At 37.7% G+C, this 17,984-nt stretch overlaps 1 protein-coding gene across 1 annotated transcript in view; it reads right to left on the bottom strand.

Moving 5' to 3' along the window:
- The window catches only part of baiap2l1b (BAR/IMD domain containing adaptor protein 2 like 1b), a 77,681-nt gene that overhangs the window by 33,908 nt on the left and 25,789 nt on the right, over window positions 1-17,984 (bottom strand). The window contains exons 4-6 of the mRNA XM_039687256.2: window positions 17,447-17,508; window positions 9,439-9,510; window positions 7,914-8,048 (exon numbers count right to left, since the gene is read on the bottom strand). Coding sequence (XP_039543190.2) covers window positions 7,914-8,048; window positions 9,439-9,510; window positions 17,447-17,508 — 269 coding nt within the window. The remainder of the gene's footprint in view (window positions 1-7,913; window positions 8,049-9,438; window positions 9,511-17,446; window positions 17,509-17,984) is intronic.

Here is a 17,984-nt window from a genome sequence, read left to right as displayed (position 1 = left end):
TGCGACTTTATATGTCGCAATTGCGACTTTATTTCTCAGAATTGCGACTTCATTTCGCAATTGTGACTATTTTCTCAGAATTGCGACTATTTCTCAGAATTGCGACTTCATCTCACAATTGCGACTTTATTTATCAGAATTGCGACTATTTCTCAGAATTGCGACTTTATTTCTCAGAATTGCGACTATTTCTCAGAATTGCAACTATTTCTCAGAATTGCGACTTTATTTCTCAGAATTGCGACTATTTTTTAAATAAACTTCACAAAAAAGTAAAAAAGTAAATAAAAAAGTCGCAATTCTGAGATAAAAAGTCGCAATTATTATTATTTTTTTATTCAGTGGCAGAAATAAGCTTCCATACCAACTCCACTCATAGGGAACAAAAAAAATTAGATTTTGCTTTGGTATGTTGTTACTTGTCACTATGATTTAGCATCATGTGACTTAGCATCATGTGACTTTACTCTTTTAAATTTAAATGTTGACTGCAATATTTAAATAAAAATAATATGCAGAAAATATGAAAGTTAGAAAATATGCAAAACATTATGCAAATTAGGTACTGTAAATAGGAATATATTTGCATTTTATATCAAGTACGTAGACGCCACTGAAAATTCATTCATCAAAGAAAACAAATCTCAATTTGAAGCAGCACAACCGTTTTTAACATTGATAATTATAAAAAATGATTAATTATTACATCATGATTTCTGAATGATCATGTGACACTGAAGACTGGAGTAATGATGCTGAAAATTCACAGGAATATATTACACTTTACTACATATTACAATTGAAAACAGTTATTTTAAATTTAATAACATTTCAATATATCAAAGTTTTTATTGTATTTTTCATCAAAGTCATCAAATAAATGCAGCTTTGGTGAGAATAGGATACTTTTTTGTAACATGTAAATACATTTTTTTTTAGGTCTTAACCCTGAAAGGCTTTGACATTTGTGAGTTTGAGAAAATGATGAAAAATGGTGTCCCTTTAAATGCTCAAGTGACCTGGTCCTGTATAAATAGTAACTGACCTCAACTCGACTAACTCAAGGTAAACTAGCTATTATGACACAATATAACATTTAGTATGAGTAAAAGTCTTTGAAAGACACCAGACCAAGTCCATAGGCTGATGTTTAGTGAAAGCTTGCTAGACGAAGCTGAAAATAGTGGAAAGTCATAATGGTTTAATCAAAATCATAATTTGTCTATGATAACTTCATTCATTCATAAGCTGACTCAAGGTTACACAAAACCGTAAAAAACACAGTCCCAACTCGTAATCTACACGTTACACCTGCCGTGGCACTTCCTGTCAATTGTTAATGAAGAGGAAGGGCCAGCCTTTTATTCAGCTGCTGTTTTTCAAGCACAGGTACTGCTATAAATGGCGAATGAAAACAATAAAGGGGAGGTGGTGTAGGAAGAGGGGCAACCCCTCCTAATCAAGGGAAAGGCCTTACAGCTGATCTTAATCCACTTCCTCCTTTGTGTGCCAACATTTTCCAGTCAGTCTGAATCACGGCTGCTTAAACAGGACACCACCATCCACAAATAAACCCGGCACTAGATTAGACAGCAGGGCAGGCTAGGAACGGTCAGATAGTTGTCCAGCAATCTTGATTTTTCTTAGCTTTAGCTTCAGTATTTTTAATGGAAAACACTGACAGCCAATCAAAGTCCACTTAAACTTATACCATGGTCTGGGTCAATACTCGATTCTGATTGGCTGCAGGGTGTCCATTTAAAAGTGATAGAGGACACCTAGTAAAGGAGTTCTGGTGAAACTGACTGTTTACCGTTCGAAATTAATAAACGGCTCACACAAACCGCTCGTTTCATGTCTTAGGCCATCAATGTGTACTTACATTTACGAGTCATTAAATCATGTTTAAAACATAATAAACCGTTTATAAGTAACCATTTACTTTCCTAAGTAACCTTTTTACTGTCATTTTAGTTTTTATTAGTTTTAACCACGTTCATACTCTTTTTTTTTTTTGTCGACGTAAACTGATGACATTTTAGTCTAGTTTTAGTCAATGAAAATTGAATTTAATCTCTTTTTAGTAATGTAATTCTACATGTATTTAACCCAGTCAATAGTATACGTACCTAGTAGTATAGACGAAACCAACATTTTCTTCTAGCTAAACCCATTACAAACAATCTTATAATATTATTGTTACCATATAGACTCAAGAATAAATCCATTCCAGACAGACGGACACTGAAGTGACACAGGAAGTAGAAATGCTGCAAAATAATAAGAACGCAAGTAAAAAAGACGAAATAACGTTATTTCGTCTCGTCTCGTTTTGGTCAAAGAAAATGAAGGGACATTTTAGCAAAGTTTTATTTTGTAAACCATATTTAGTCTCATTTTATTCTAATTTAATTATAGTCATCGTCACATGACCAGCATTTACGTTGCGTCTCGTTTTCGTCACGTGATACAGGTTCGTTGACGACGATATTATAATTTTCGTTGACGAAAGCAACACAACTAGTTGACTAGTCAATTTAAAATATATATACAGTAATATATTAGTGTGAAGTGGGCAGATTTAAAAACACACTGAGGACACATGAGGGTCTTTCCCTTACATATGTGCTTTGTGTGTCTGGCTATAGTGCACACAAACACACAACAGTCTGCTCAGCTCAGATAACAGCATTACAGACCAACACACACACAGAGTTAAAAGCAGCAGCGTATATCTGTCCGAGCGAACACGTCCCAGAGTGCTGTGATGGATCCGCGGGAGATGGACAGGGGCGTAAGTGTGCTATTTGTCTTGTTTATCATCACAGACCCGTGATGAAGGCGGTTGCTATGGACACCTTCATTCTCCCCCCGTGGAGGAAGGTAAAGAAACAGAGGACATGCCACACACGAAAAACACACGGGCAAACCTCAAAAAGACAGATGCACCCGGATCACCACAGATCTTTTCCAGAGCCTTTATAACCATCATGAAACTGAACGCCTCACAACCGATTCATACATAGTCCGACAATATGAACAATATGATGCTCTAATAGGCAAACAAATACATGGTCAACATACAAACATTGTGCAAACCAAGACATTTCATTATTACAGGAATAAAAGATTAGGATCACAGATTCACAACCTAAAGTAATATATTCCAAAGGTCTGAAAGTGATAATTATGACTAATATTTTAAGCCAAAAATGAAACTTCTGTCATCATTAAACATGTATGAGTTTCGTATTGAAATTCAGTTTACATATACTATATGTAATTGACAGTATTCAGTGGTTGTGCACTTTTTGGAAGGTGCACTTTCTATATTCATCTTAAATTATGTTATAGCCCATTCATATTATATTGATAAACTATTTAATAAAATGATCCCAAACACACATTAGTAATAACTGATGTAAACGAGCAAGATATCACAATTGTTTTCCCTAGCCACTGTTCTATTGGATATTATAAAGAGATCAATAGCAGGATTGGTTTTAAAATTAAGCAATCATTGTGTGTGTGTATATATATAATGTATTAGGGCTGTGCAAAAATTAATTGCGATTAATCACATCCAAAATAAAAGTCTGTGTTTACATGATATATTTGTGTGTGCTGTATATAATTATTTTGTATATATAAATACCTATGCATGCATGTATATATTTAAGAATTATTTGCGCTTAAATTCTGTATATATATAAATGTATAATCTATATTATATAAATATAAATATTTTATATATGAATAACACATTTTCTTAAATTTATACATGCATGTGTGTATTTATATATACAAAATAATTATATACAGCACACACAAATATATTATGTAAACACAGACTTTTATTTTGGATGCGATTAATCGCAATTAATTTTTGCACAGCCATAATATATATATATATATATATATATATATATATATATCGACATTAAATATTCGTTCAAAATCACCTACTTGCATTAATGCTGCATATTTATACCTGAGAATGTTTTGACCAAGTGTGCCGCACAAGCCCTCAAAAGTGAAGCCAAAACGTCTCGATCGCCCCCCAGTGACCGGTCCTAGTATAGCTCATAACCCCCGCCTCCCCATGTTATTCAATGGGACACGAGACCAACTAAACAATTAAATTTCACTTCACATGTTCTTTTTCCAAAGATAGTTTCTATCACGTTGATGTAATTTCAAGTGTTCATTTTTATATATAAATAAGTTTGTTTTTAGTTAATGATAAAAATGGTGCTCTGACATCATGATTGACAGCTGTGTGTGAAGTAGTCACTGAAGTACCAGCAGACTTTTTTTAATAATGTTGACTATGTGGTTAGTAGTTGTATTTACCTAATTTTAACGAGCTTCTGCAATCAGCAGACATCATTGGAGAAGAACGGAGCAGACAGAGGCCACTTAATGAAAGTGCGGGGCGTGTGCTTGCGTTTGATTCAGTGGGAGTGAGGGCGCGGCCTTGATTTCGCAGCTTTACTTCCTGCTCACGACTGCGCATGTCTGGTCCCGAAAAGGGCAAGTGCGCAGACTCAAGTTCCAAGATGGCAGCGTCATATCGAGACACTGGCGGCTTCAGTTCACTCTGATGGAAAAGAGCGAAGGGGCGTCGTCCATCTTTTATTACAGTCTATGGTTTTGACGCGTTTGCACAGCGCATAATGAGGGAACGTCTGCAAAATCCACCAACTGCGTTAAACACACAGCCTATTTTGTATTATTTAAAATTACGTTTCCAAAGCTTGTAGAAGGTGGCAATACTGACCTGGTAGCCTTGAGTAAATTAACTTCTTTAAGATAATGGGCTCTATCTTGCAAAATACGCCCAAAGCACACCTATAAATAATGAAGCTACTTCAGACCAACACCTTTTAAACTTGCGTCGGCGCACGAGTAATTGATCCCGCCGGTAAAATATCAACAGGGCCCAAGACCCGCCCACAAAGTTACTTGCCTTGAGTTTCAGATCGTTAAAATAGGGCCCATTGATTCATAAAACTTGTTATCAGTTAAGCCTATGTTTACTTTCTTCACTGACACAGAGACGAAAATGAAAAGACTATCAGTCAAAGTTCAGCTTTAGGAGGGGAAGAAATAGGGCGGGATAAGAAGACTGCGAGAAACAGAAAGATGTAGATGAGGAGAGTATTGACAAAATAATCTAATGCCCACTGACATGGTTTTGAAGCTTTTTTTGGGCCTTCAAAAGTCTAAAATTGCACATATGTAGGTCAGAGAAATCAAAATGTTCCACCTGCCAAATCCCTCTTTAACCACTGAGCACACTAGTCTGAATGAATCGCTGAACGTGTGATTTCGACTTCCTGTCGAGGTCAGGAGAGGCTGATTACAGGGAACATGGGAGCGGCAAAATGTCAGGATGACGATGATGTGCTGTCTGGAACAAACAAAGGGAAAGAGGCATGTCTCTTATCACAGACACTGGCGTGACTGGCACATCCATCCATCATCGGCGGGAGAGAGAGAGAGAGATCTGACAGTACAGTCTACAGCGAGGTGAGACATTAGCCATCAGGGTGCGGACACACAGAGCAAAGTAATTAATTTCTGCAGGCCACCCTGATGAACAGACTGTGCGGAGAGCCGGATGAATAAACGCGCCTGCCGTTTACAGATCAGAAGATTAGGGTCGGATTTCACGTACAGCTGTTTTGCTAGTGGACTTTATTCACACAGGGGACGGATCCATCATCCACCACTACGGTCGGAGAGGTTATGGAGGCGGTTGTGTTTGTGTGAGGTTTCACCCTCGTTTTGCCAACGTGTTGCATATGAACACAAGTCTGCATCTGATAATGTGGCAGGGGTGTAGGTTAAAATATATGGTAACACTTTATTTGAAGGGGTGCGCATAAGACTCACATGACACTGTCATAAACATGACACAACACCTGTCATGAACATGAAGGGGTCTTTATGAATGTTTATGACTGTTGTCATTAAGTGTCATTCGGTAAATCATGACACTTTTAATGCAAAGTTGACATTGTTTAAAATGTCTTGATTATGACAACTTGACATTAACCAAGAAATCATAACTAGTACAACTATGTTCCAATTTACTTGAGGTAAGGGGAAATATTAATGACACTGTTGTTAAAGCATTTGACAGTGTAATAACCCTTAATGACATCTTTATAACTAGTACAATGTGTTCCACTTTACTTGAGGACAAGTAAAATATTCATGTCACAGTTATAATGGTGTCATGACAACCAAAGTTAAAACCAACCACATATGACAGGGTAATGTAATGTTAACACAAAGCTAAATAACTTCTTTAAGTTTGATAATTAGACCTGTTGATTCCTTGTTTAATGTCAAGTTGTCATAATCAAGACATTTTAAACTATGTCAACTTTGCATTTTAAGTGTCATAATTTACCGAATGACACTTAATGACAACAGTCATAAACATTCATAAAGACTCCTTAATGTTCATGACAGGTGTTATGTCATGTTTATGACAGTGTCATGACAGTCTTATGCGCAACCCAAATAAAGTGTTACCAAATATATCTATGAAATAGACAGTTCCAGTCCTGTCTGCTGATTGGCCAGTTCAGCATTCCAGATCGGGATGACAACATACCAAGACTTTATGATACGCTTTTGAATATATATAGAAATATTAACTAATAATAACTAAGTCAGTATTTCAATGCTACATGCTATTATTGCTAGCTATGCAACCATTCAATTCTGAACTCAAAAAACTAGGTGATGTATTATGACAACATAACTGTGCGTTCACACCGCCGCCGGCGAGAGCGTCAAAGGGGCCGTTTACACCTGGCCACTTCATGTGTTTTCTGTGATCGGATAGCTATCCGATCGTGAAAAGACCAGGTGTAAATGCCCCCCGAAACGCATTCGGGACGGATTTGAATCCGATCGCTCAAACCACTGTTGGGGAATTTTAATCTCACATGTATTACATATGATCATTGGGTCTGTTTACCTCCTACAGTTTATGTAATAACAGAGGAATGTCTTCTTGTTTTGCTATCCGTGAAGGAGGTAATTTGTCTTTCCGTTATCAAGAGTGGAGTGAGGTACCAGAGAACCGGCCGGGTCAGAGGTCATCTTAGACTGGGGAGGATAGAGGGGGTTAGCGGTAAATCTAATCTAGCATTTGAATCCTATTGCTTGTGGAATTTTACAGGGAGGCAAGTGTAACCACGTTGAATGTTTAGTTCTGTCCTCATTGTCACTCATAAAGCAAGCGCTGTCGTGTTGCGCGTGCTGTGGATTTGCGTGAGAGATCGCTCTCTCTCTTCTCTCTCACTCTTCTGAACTGCGAATTGCAAATTTGCATCACAGACAAATGGTTTAATTAAAATATAGTTTATATATAGAAATGGCTGGCGATATAAACATGTTCAAGATAACGTCTTTATAGGAATAATAAATAGTAGCCTAACTTACGTGTATTTACTTAATTTCTCCAGTACCGACAGCAGAACCGATAACGTCCGAGCTTATCGATACAGCGGTCTTTCAAAATTCAGTACCGGGGCCCGTTTAATACCGGGTTTCGGTACCCATCCCTAGTCGGGACTAAAGTGATGCACTTCTTAAAATGAAAGAAAACAGTATTTTTTTTGTTTGAATAAATCCTTTTTTATAACAAACTTGAAACCATTTGTTTGTTTTATTCAAATTTCAATAATCAAAAGCATGTAAATCAATTTAATAACTGATTGTGGGTTAGATTAACAACTTATTTCTATTATTAATGATTTATTAAACATTTATAGAATACTAGAGTCCTATTAAAATTTTTTGTCAGTAATACTGATCTGTGGATTTGAATATTAAAAACAAATGTACGTGTGTATAGTAACGTACATACGCGTTATTAAAAGCACACATACCTCGTTCTCTTTACTCTCATACTTCGAGGCGTTCTTTCCTTGACTTTTCCTCCTGAGCTTCTTCAGGTCTGACTGCGATCTCTCCAGCGAGTCCTGCTTCATCTTGTGTTCGGTCTGATATCTCTTAAACGTGGCCTGTGGGCAGACAGCATTCGATCAGTGTACGCTCGGGGACAGGGAGACGTGTTCGCACACGCATGGTGTGTCAGCGCGAAGATGAGTTTGATTGACTTCTGCTCTAGATGCAGACAGGAAACAAATAGTGTGACATGAGCCTGCCTGATTTTCATTCCCATCTCTAAAGAAAATGCAGTTTTAAGACACATTTCCCGAGTATCCGCAGATGTCATATGTGGACACCAGCCCTGGGGATGTGATGAAGCGTGACAGTAGCCGTGATAAAAAAAATAATCCAGCTTTTCCTGTTTCCAGCATTGTAACATGACACACTATATATAAGTTTTTATTTTTTATTTTTAGGTCATATTGTCACACATAGGCTACGTTCGCACTGCAGGGCTTAATGCTCAATTCCGTTTTTTTGAAAAAATTCGATATTTTTGCAAGGCCGTTCACATTTCCAATTAAATGCGACCTTTTGTGATCTCCTGTGTGAACGTGAAATGACCTAGAAGTGACCCGCATGCGCAGAAGAGTAATCAACGTCACTTGTTGTTTGCGGAATAGTTCTTTTTTTCCATATGTTGCGAGCTTTTGTTTTATTATTATTATTGCCACAGCCCATATACAAACACAGACAACAATTATTTTATCGACGGGCAAAGTTTGCACATAAATGTAAGATTTTTCTGATCCTCACCGACCTCGTCATAAAACCCGTTTAATTGATAGTGTACGCGCCCTCGGCGCTCCTTGCTTTGTCACCGGCGGCCGCGGTGCGACACTGGTGGCTGGTGTTGCCAGATTGGGTGTTTTTTCGCTACATTTTAAGGCATGTTTACATGCGTTTTAGCCAGGTTTTCGCCTGGAATGCTCTATAGAAATCAATCTGGCACCCTACTGTACAAAGTTAAACTGAGAGAGCGCACGTTCACAGACACCAGAATGAACGTGTTCACATTAATGTTCATCAGGCAGTAATTCAGTATATGAACACGTTCAGGCACAACACTGGGGAAGAGACACGTCTGCAGCGGCCCATAACAGTGCAGAAACGCGTTGGAGTTAGCGTGTATTGGCTAGCTACAGGTGCGTGCAATGACGTGCGGGTCGGATATATGTGACCTGGCCGTTCAGATTGAAGTCGCATTTCAAAAGATCGGATTCATATCGGATTTAGACCACATACCCAAGTGGCCTGGGTCGCATTTGAAAAGATCGGATCTGAGTCGTTCTGACTGTCATGAAAAAAATCAGATACAGGTCGCATAGAGGCAAAAAAATCGGAATTAGGTCGTTTCAGCCTGCAGTGTGAACGTAGCCATAATCAATAAACAACCTTCAACCTTGAAATACTTTCAATGTAGTTACTTTTTGTCAATATTTCAAGTATATTGCAGCTCACCGTCATATATTTCACATCCATGTCTGTCTTCCTCTCCAACTCTGAAATAACCTCCCGATGAAACCGTCTGAACTGTAGAGAAAGAATGATAATGGTAGTGTGAATGATAGGGTGTGAAAGTGTGCTGGTAAGATGCCTACATTGATAAAACACACATAAAACTAGGGGTGTACAATATTGACAAAAAAATTACATCTCGATATTTTTCGATAACGAGAATTAGACGATAATTTGCTGAGAGTTTATCGTGCTGGTACTTACCTAATTAAATATAGCCTATGCATCATTTCTTATGTTAAATTATTACAATTAATCAACAAATTAAATTAACAAAATAATAAGACACTATAGGGCTGATACCAATCAAATGAAACCAGTATCGACAAAAACGGTCTTTGCAATCGAGAGGAAACACGGAAGCTGCATCTGAAGTGGCATTAGATGCATTCACACAGACGGTTTGAGTTTAACCTGCAGTTACAATTGCAGAAATAAGTGTTTTGATGTTTTTCTAACTTTAGGTTGTGACACGTCTCTGTTAATGAGCTAATCATTGAGTCAATAATTAAACCGATTTTTTCAAATTGCTGCTTATTTCAGGCACGAAGCATTTGACCTTCTAATTGAGAATGAGTCATTGAATCATTCATTTGACAGATTCAATTCAAATGGACTGCTTCATTCAGTATCGAAACTACGCTGTGTGTTGCAGTTCTGCTGTGGATTGGATTGAAACTATTTTCGTCAACGAAATAGAGTAAAACATGCAATATCTCTTGTGTCTATACCAACAAGTCTCTTAAAATGAACTTACTAAACTGTTGAATAAAACTAATAGCCCATTTGCAATCGTGCTGATATCTGGGGGATAATAGGCACTCTTTGTGTGATTTCCTAAAGTCCCCCCGTGGTAAAAAAAATCAAGCTTTTAATGTTGTTTATATGTCTATGTGGTGTTTTTAATATGCTTTAAGGCAAACCATGTGTAAATTCATAAGTCGACAGCATTGCTGAGTATTTTCTCCTTAAAACTGCAGTGAACCAAAGACAGTCTCAAACTAAGTTTGAAATCGCTGGTGTCTCTGACGTCACAAATGACCTTGTAACCAATCAGATCAACGTGTGATCGTCAACCAGTCGATCTCTGAGCTGAGTGAGTGAGTGGAGGCGGGGCTCATTTGCATATTCATAGAACCACGTATACTAAATTAGGCAAGGGTGTCGAGTTACATTTAATCTATTTTAAGACATGAAATTTTGGTGATCAAAGATTTATTATTATTTATTTATTTTTATTTATTTGTTTATTTCGAGCAATATGTAGTTACACATGACAAGGCAATACGCAGCATTTTGGTTAATCTGTACAAGCCTTTAAATTCATAATATTTACATCGACTTTAACCAAACCTAAATCTATTGCTCGAAACGGAGTGGATAGAAGTAAAACTTATTTGAACCCACCCCAAGATCAGTTTTACTTTTAAGGGATGAAATGATTGACTACGGGGGGCTTTAACTTTACCACATAAATCATAAATATAGCCTAAAAGACAAATACGCAATATAAGGGCATTTTTACTGCATTTTAATAGAGTTAATCCCACAGTGAGTGTGTGCAGATGCGGATTAAACTAAATCAAAAAGGCAAGATCAAGCAGCGTGTGCGTGGAGTCTCGACGTGTTTTTGTAGCGTGAGGGACATAGCCTACTCAATAATGTCAGACTGCACATTGTTTAAAAACAACAATTATGATATTATCTCAGACGATATACATCCCACGCCCCTAACACACACACACACACACACAAATAGAAAATGAGGCAACTGGGTGAGTCGGCAGGCAGTTTGCTGTTGTTGTATAAGCTAAAGTGCTTACAGAGGAGATGAGTCACAGACAAACAGAGGGATACCCACACACACACACACACACACACACAGAAACCTAATGAAGGAGGGCGAGAGTGCTCACATCAACTCATCATCATGGCGGCAAGTGCGCCCACCCACCCCTCTCCCTCCTTTCTGCTCTAATCTTCTTTACCCCCCTTTAAAATCAGGATCCCACACTCCCAGCGTTAGCCTACACTTCCTGACACGTCTGCATTAATGCATGTCTTCATTCAGAAAAATGCTACGAGAGGAATCACTGTTGTGTTTTAGACGTGTCTGGCCTACATTCAAGACTCTCTTTCATCATTGCTTCATTCATCTACAGGAGTATTTTTAGGTTCTGCTGACTGTGTAACACCGTAGCATGTAGATCTGACGTAGACACGCACCTGCAAATGTCACGGCTAACGATTATTGTTCAATCGGTCAATATTTTCCAGATTAATCGATTGATCTAATGGTTTTTTTTACAGATTAAATCAAATATTCCATCAATTATTTTCAACCGATTAATCTTAACCATACATCAACTGATTATTTCTGGTTAGACGATAAACCCTTAGGTTTAGGGATGCACCGAAATTTCGTAAATGTAAGCAGGTTTCACTCTGGCTCAGCATGTTTTGCAATTTCGAAGCGTGTTCTGCTGTGTGTGTATAATAGCTAGATAATAAAAGCTTCGTAGGACTACTGCTAGCTGTGCAGCTGCAAATGCGTTTTACATAAAAGCTTCATTTTCCTCGATTTACTGAAAAGGATAAATTCATTTTCCCCGATTTACAGAAGCTTTTATGTAAAACACATTTGCAGCTGCACTGCTAGCACACTGAGCGTCTGGCTCACTCATAGGCTCTGCTGTGGCAACTGGACATCCAATGGCCTCTGACGTGCGAACATGGAATAATCTCCCGATCAATTGCCGCTTCCTGAAAGTTATAAACGAACTCTGGAACCCAGTTAAGGTACAAAAATCCATTAAAAAAAAATAGTGATACTGTTAAGTGTTTTTTCGCTCAGCTGAGCCCTCTCTGTTGCTGTGTGGAGCAGCCTGTGTCAGTCACCTCTACCTGAACGTCACTCACGCACTGCGGTCTCATGAGGAAACACCGCTTTTTGATATAAAGTTTTTCTTGTTCCAGAATACAAATATTTGTTCTAAATAATTATTAGTAAAAAACACGTTATTTGTGTCTTTCCGAATACCGTATTCGGGTTCGGCTCCACCCCTAATATATATATATATATATATATATATATATATATATCGGGGCTGTCAGTTAAACGTGTTATTAACAGCGTTAATACAAACCCATTTTTTTTTGCGCGATGAATGGTCTTTTTGGCCTAGCAAACTTTGTAGTTTTTTTCACATGCTTTTGCAACAGGACGTGGCATGCGCGGCGCTGCTCTATGAAACCCAGTCATTTCAATGGCTTGTGCGGCGCGAGGATGTTTTGTTGCTTCGTCGACCAAAGTGCAAGTGGAGACCGGAAACAAAACAACAGGCACGTCGCACACACTTGTTTCGGCTTGCGAGCGGACCACATAGTTGGTTAACGTTACGTTTTGAGTGGATGACGAGCGCGAGACGCCGAAATGGATGCCAATAAGATTCTGAATGGAAAGTTTACTTTTAAAAAGTTGCCAAATGGTCCAATTGACAAGACCAAAGTGATCTGTGTGTTTTGTCGTTGTGAACTAAGCTATCACCATAGTTGCGCGTCCAGTCTGAAATACAAGCTGACGGCCAAGCACACACACACACACACACACACACACACACACACACACACACACACACACACACACACACACACACACACACACACACACAGCTGATGTGAATTCTCCACCCCTCTTTAATAAGAGCATTAAAATGAGAAAAAAAATAATGGGACAAAAAGAAATCAAGAGACATTTAGAATAAACAAAAATGTGCGATTAAACACGAGTTAACTATGACATTAATGTGATTAATCGCGATTAAATATTTTAATAGTTTTACTGCACGAATATATATATATATATATATATATATATATGAAGAGTTCAGATGCAAAAGCCTCTAAATGCCATTTGAAATTTTCTTCTTTAATGATGATTTTTTTTATCAAACTTGTATATTTAAGTTCAGTAATTTCACTTAAATAACAATTAATAGGTAATTATCATTACCATTTAAGTGAAAATACTGAACTTAAATATACAAGCTTGATAAAAATGATCATTCTAGAAGAAAATTTCAAATGGCACTTAGAGGCTTTTGCATCTGAACTCTTCATATATACACATACATACATATATACACACACACACAAGTCATTTTCGGTTTCAGCCAAAATTTTTCATTTCAGTTCATCCCTACTTTTCACCATTAAATAATAGCAATAACTTCTGGCCTCTTCAGGTTTTGACCGACAAAAAAAAAAAAAAAAGAGGCAGAAAATAAATGCCACCCCTCAGTGTTCACTGTTCAGCTCTCAGATGCAGCATTTTTTTTTTTTTTGTAACTTTGCAAGTGGCTCCACTCCTGAAGATCCACTCCAGCTTTGAAGCGACTCTGGCCGAGCTGATAAGTCTGTACAGAGACCCAGTTTGCTATGCTCAGTTTCCAATTTTGCCGCTGTGAAGGCACCTCTCGTTCACTGATCCGCTGCTCAAAAAGCTCTGATAATAATAGTCTTCTAGGACTATACTTTATTTTCAAAATTGGTTAAAACCACAACCTGTTAAATCTGTTTCAGTTGCATAGAACTAAATGAAGAATAATATATTGATATTTAATATTATTTATTATATTTTCTGTCCAATTTTGGTGTTACTTTAAATAAAAAAAGGTTATTTTATTGGCTTATATTTTTATTCAGATTTAGATCATCGGTTACCTCGTGAATAATGAGAAATCCTCATAAAGCACATCTGTCAGGCTCACAACCACCAGTGTTGGCCGATAAAAGTAATTATCTGTGCGCCGGGATATTAATATAAAAGCAGCCAATGATCAAAGCCCTGTCAATCAATATGGGATAGAAAAGGGGCGTCAGACACTTGAAATCTCAAGAGGGGAAGAAAATGTCTCTATCTTGGGTGAATATGACAGCAGATTTGGGAGCATGGGAAACAAAGCGTATTCAAATTTTCAATAAATTATACACAAAGCAGCAATGCACCAATATCAGAACGCACCCATCACATTATAATCACTGCAAATTAAGTTTCACACAACATTTTGAGTCCCGCGGTTCACAGACTCTTGGTAAAATCAGTCAAGCGGACTACACTAGACCGTCTATCATGGGTTTAGTTGTCGCATCACTTGCAGTAAGCAGTTTGTTTACATTTGTCATACCAATGAATATTTCAGCTGGTCTTATTTATTAATGAGAATCCGAGTTATGAATGACTTTAAGGAGCTGAATAAATTATGTAATGTTATAGAGAATAGATAGCCTGGATGCCAGCCGAACTTAGCCCCGTCCACAACATTTGAGGTCGGGACGTTCGGTCTGGACTTGATTCGTTGTGGAGCAACTATAGAGCTGTTCGAACCAATCAAATTGTGAGGGCGGGGTTTACACAATGATGGACAGATGATAAACAGTGACGTAATCATCCACCTCACCAAAGAGCGCTTGGGTTGAATTCGTTTACAACAAAGATGGCTGCCGCTGGAGAATTGAGATTCAGCCATTGATTTTAAACATACGTCACTTACTCCATTGCTCTGATTGGTTGTAGGTCTATCTAATTGAGTGCAGAGGCATTTTCTTTCCTTACACGCCCCATAATCACAGCCAATGGAGCGGTGTCAGACTCATAGATTGAGTATGATGACGTCAGGCTAGAGATAAGAACTACTACAAATGCTATGGTAAGTTTTCTCTTTCAGGTCATCAACTGCCATGACAGAGCAACCGTTTGATAAGAATCTCGCTAAGAAAGGCAGATCATGTTCAGAGTAGCTGTCTTGCATTTGCAACCTTTTTATAACCTGAAAGCTTCAGTGCGCATTCATTGTTATTTGATGGAAAAGAACGAGCAGCACATCATTCAAAATGCCTCCTTTTGTTTTACATGGAAGACGGTCTTGAATGAGAGAAGTTTCAATAATTTAAACTTTAATGTAACCCTAATTGAGATGCTCTTTTAAACCTCATTGTTTTCGTACCAATAAAAAAACTACTTTCATTTAATTATAACAGTCATTCAACAAAATGGGCCCTATCACAAGGGCCTCAACTAAGACTTGTGTTCTTATATCTGAATAAAAGCCTAAATTAAATCTGATCACCACATCAATTTGACCATTTCACTTCAGAAGACTTGGATTAGACCACTCAATTAATACAGATTTTAAAGTTTGGTTTGGTGGGCTTGGTTGCACAGATGGTTTGGAATGGCATGAGGGAGAGAGTAATCGATGACAAGTAGACCCAGACCGATATTATCGGCCGATATTTTTCATAATATCGGTATCGGCAGTTATAATGGCCGATAAATGAATATTTAAAAAATAAAATTAAAATGGACGAAACACGCTTCAATCATCTCTCCTTGGCCTGTTATATTGAAAATGTATGTTTTGCAATTTGCAGTATGATGTTATCTATTGCTAAATTATGGCTCATCATAGACTAGCTAACCACAAAGCTAGCTAATGCCACTATCATCAGTGGAAGACCGCTAACGTTAACATTAATGACCTTGGAAACTACAATGAACTTTTTCCGCCTAAATAAAGTAATGATTCCTGTATTTATAACTAGCATATCTCTAGTTACAGTCCCTGCATTGTAAAATATAAGTTATACTTGCGAGGAGTGAACATTTAGACAGAGAGAAAAAGTATCAAACGCATCTTGTGCAGAAAAGTTAGCTTTTCTTTTACACGTGTGTGAAATCCAATAATATTAAAAAATAAATAAATAAATAAATAAATAAAATAATCGGATTTTAAAACCCAAAAATATTTGTATCGGTATCGGCCTTCAAAATCCTTTATCGGTCGGGCTCTAAAGACAATTTCATTTATGGATGAACTAAGACTTTAAGTCATACTATGCAGCCTAACTAAAGTAGTCAAGTTAAGTTAAGCCAGTCAGATCACTGTTTTAATCAAGCATGTGGTGAATGGTTGCTAAATGCTAATTAGACTTAGTTTTTATGTAGTTTTAAGGAATATTTATCTTGATGTGTATGTATTTGTGTTTATTTTGTTTTGTATTTAGATGTGGTTGAGTGTACAAGGTACTCTTGAGTCATCTGTAGCTTGTTTGCCATCTTTATTAGACTACAACGAGGACCACTATGGAAATAAGTTTTGTAACTTTGCTATCCTCGACAGTTCTGATAAATATGTAGTATATTGTCATTGTGGTGGCATCTTGTTATTTATTTATTTATTTTTTGCTGTCTAATAAATCAAATTAAATAGTCAACATTTGAAGTGGATCAAAAACGAGTATTGTTCAAAATTCATGGTTTTGATCCACATCAAATGTTGCCAACTGTACTTTAAATCATGTTAGTGTACTAGCATGAATACATATTAACATACATTTTAGCCCTTAGTGTGAACACTGCCATCGAATTAGTAGATTTATAATGTCAGTTATAAACATCAGTAACAACAAACCGAATGTTAGGAATGGTATGAGAATTGCTACCTAGCTATCTCTTTGTCAGGTATTTATGAATGTTATCAGATTTGACCGACGAGGAAGAACGAGCTGTTAAACACGGCCTGTCTCCTGTTGTGTGGCCTGTGTTTGAGTCGCAGGTTGCTCTAGCTGGATCGTCCGTGTCATCATCAGGCGCTGGGCTCAGGTGCATCAACAGGCATGTTTAAACCTGCTCCGATAAAAAAAATAAAACTACAAATCTAACACGCTGTAGGGTGTGTCCACTCGTTCCTGGAGTTCACAAAAATATGACTGCCTGCACGTCAACAGGAATGAGTCCACAGAGTTCATGGGAAACGGGATGTTTGATATGAGGTTAAATTGCAGATGGCAATCGTTTGTTTGGGTGAGTCCGAGCATGTGTTCGGTCAGCCCAGAATGTGTTTACAGCAAGGAAACAAACAAAGACACACACTTAACAGGACACACTCACGTTCTCCTCCAGTTCTACATTGACTTTCCTGTGGACGTCTGAGATCTCCATCAGGACGACCCCTAAGGAGAGAGAAAAACACTTATCAGCCTCTCAACACCAACACAAAGGCCATTAACACATCCATTGTTTTTTAATATAATAACCCTTAGTATTCCCCAGTCTAATAAACCCCCTCAGCCTTGTTTTCCAAGAACAGTCCCTCCCTCGGAGCAGCTACTGTAATTAAAACACGCTGTGCCGGCACGGATATTTCTCCCAGCGTGCTCTTTCCCGCTGTAATCAAACGGGGATTAAAATGCAAAAACCTACGGCATAAATCAGAGCACTTTATATAAAGGATTCACCCACCACACACTCACTCAACACTTATTTGAGAGGCAATTCTTAAGAAATGGATTTGACTGAGTAACAGACGACAAGCTCTTGTGAGAGCCAATTTTCTGCGAAGAGATTTTATCCCTGCCCTGGGGACTGACGCGTGTAGATGTGGAAGAAGAAAAAATGAGTGTTTTCCATAGAAACAACAATACGGTCT

Source organism: Pimephales promelas, chromosome 3, assembly GCF_988280905.1.
Source record: "Pimephales promelas chromosome 3, fPimPro1.hap1.1, whole genome shotgun sequence".
Lineage (NCBI taxonomy): Eukaryota > Metazoa > Chordata > Actinopteri > Cypriniformes > Leuciscidae > Pimephales > Pimephales promelas.
This window is presented reverse-complemented; position numbering and strand designations above follow the sequence as displayed.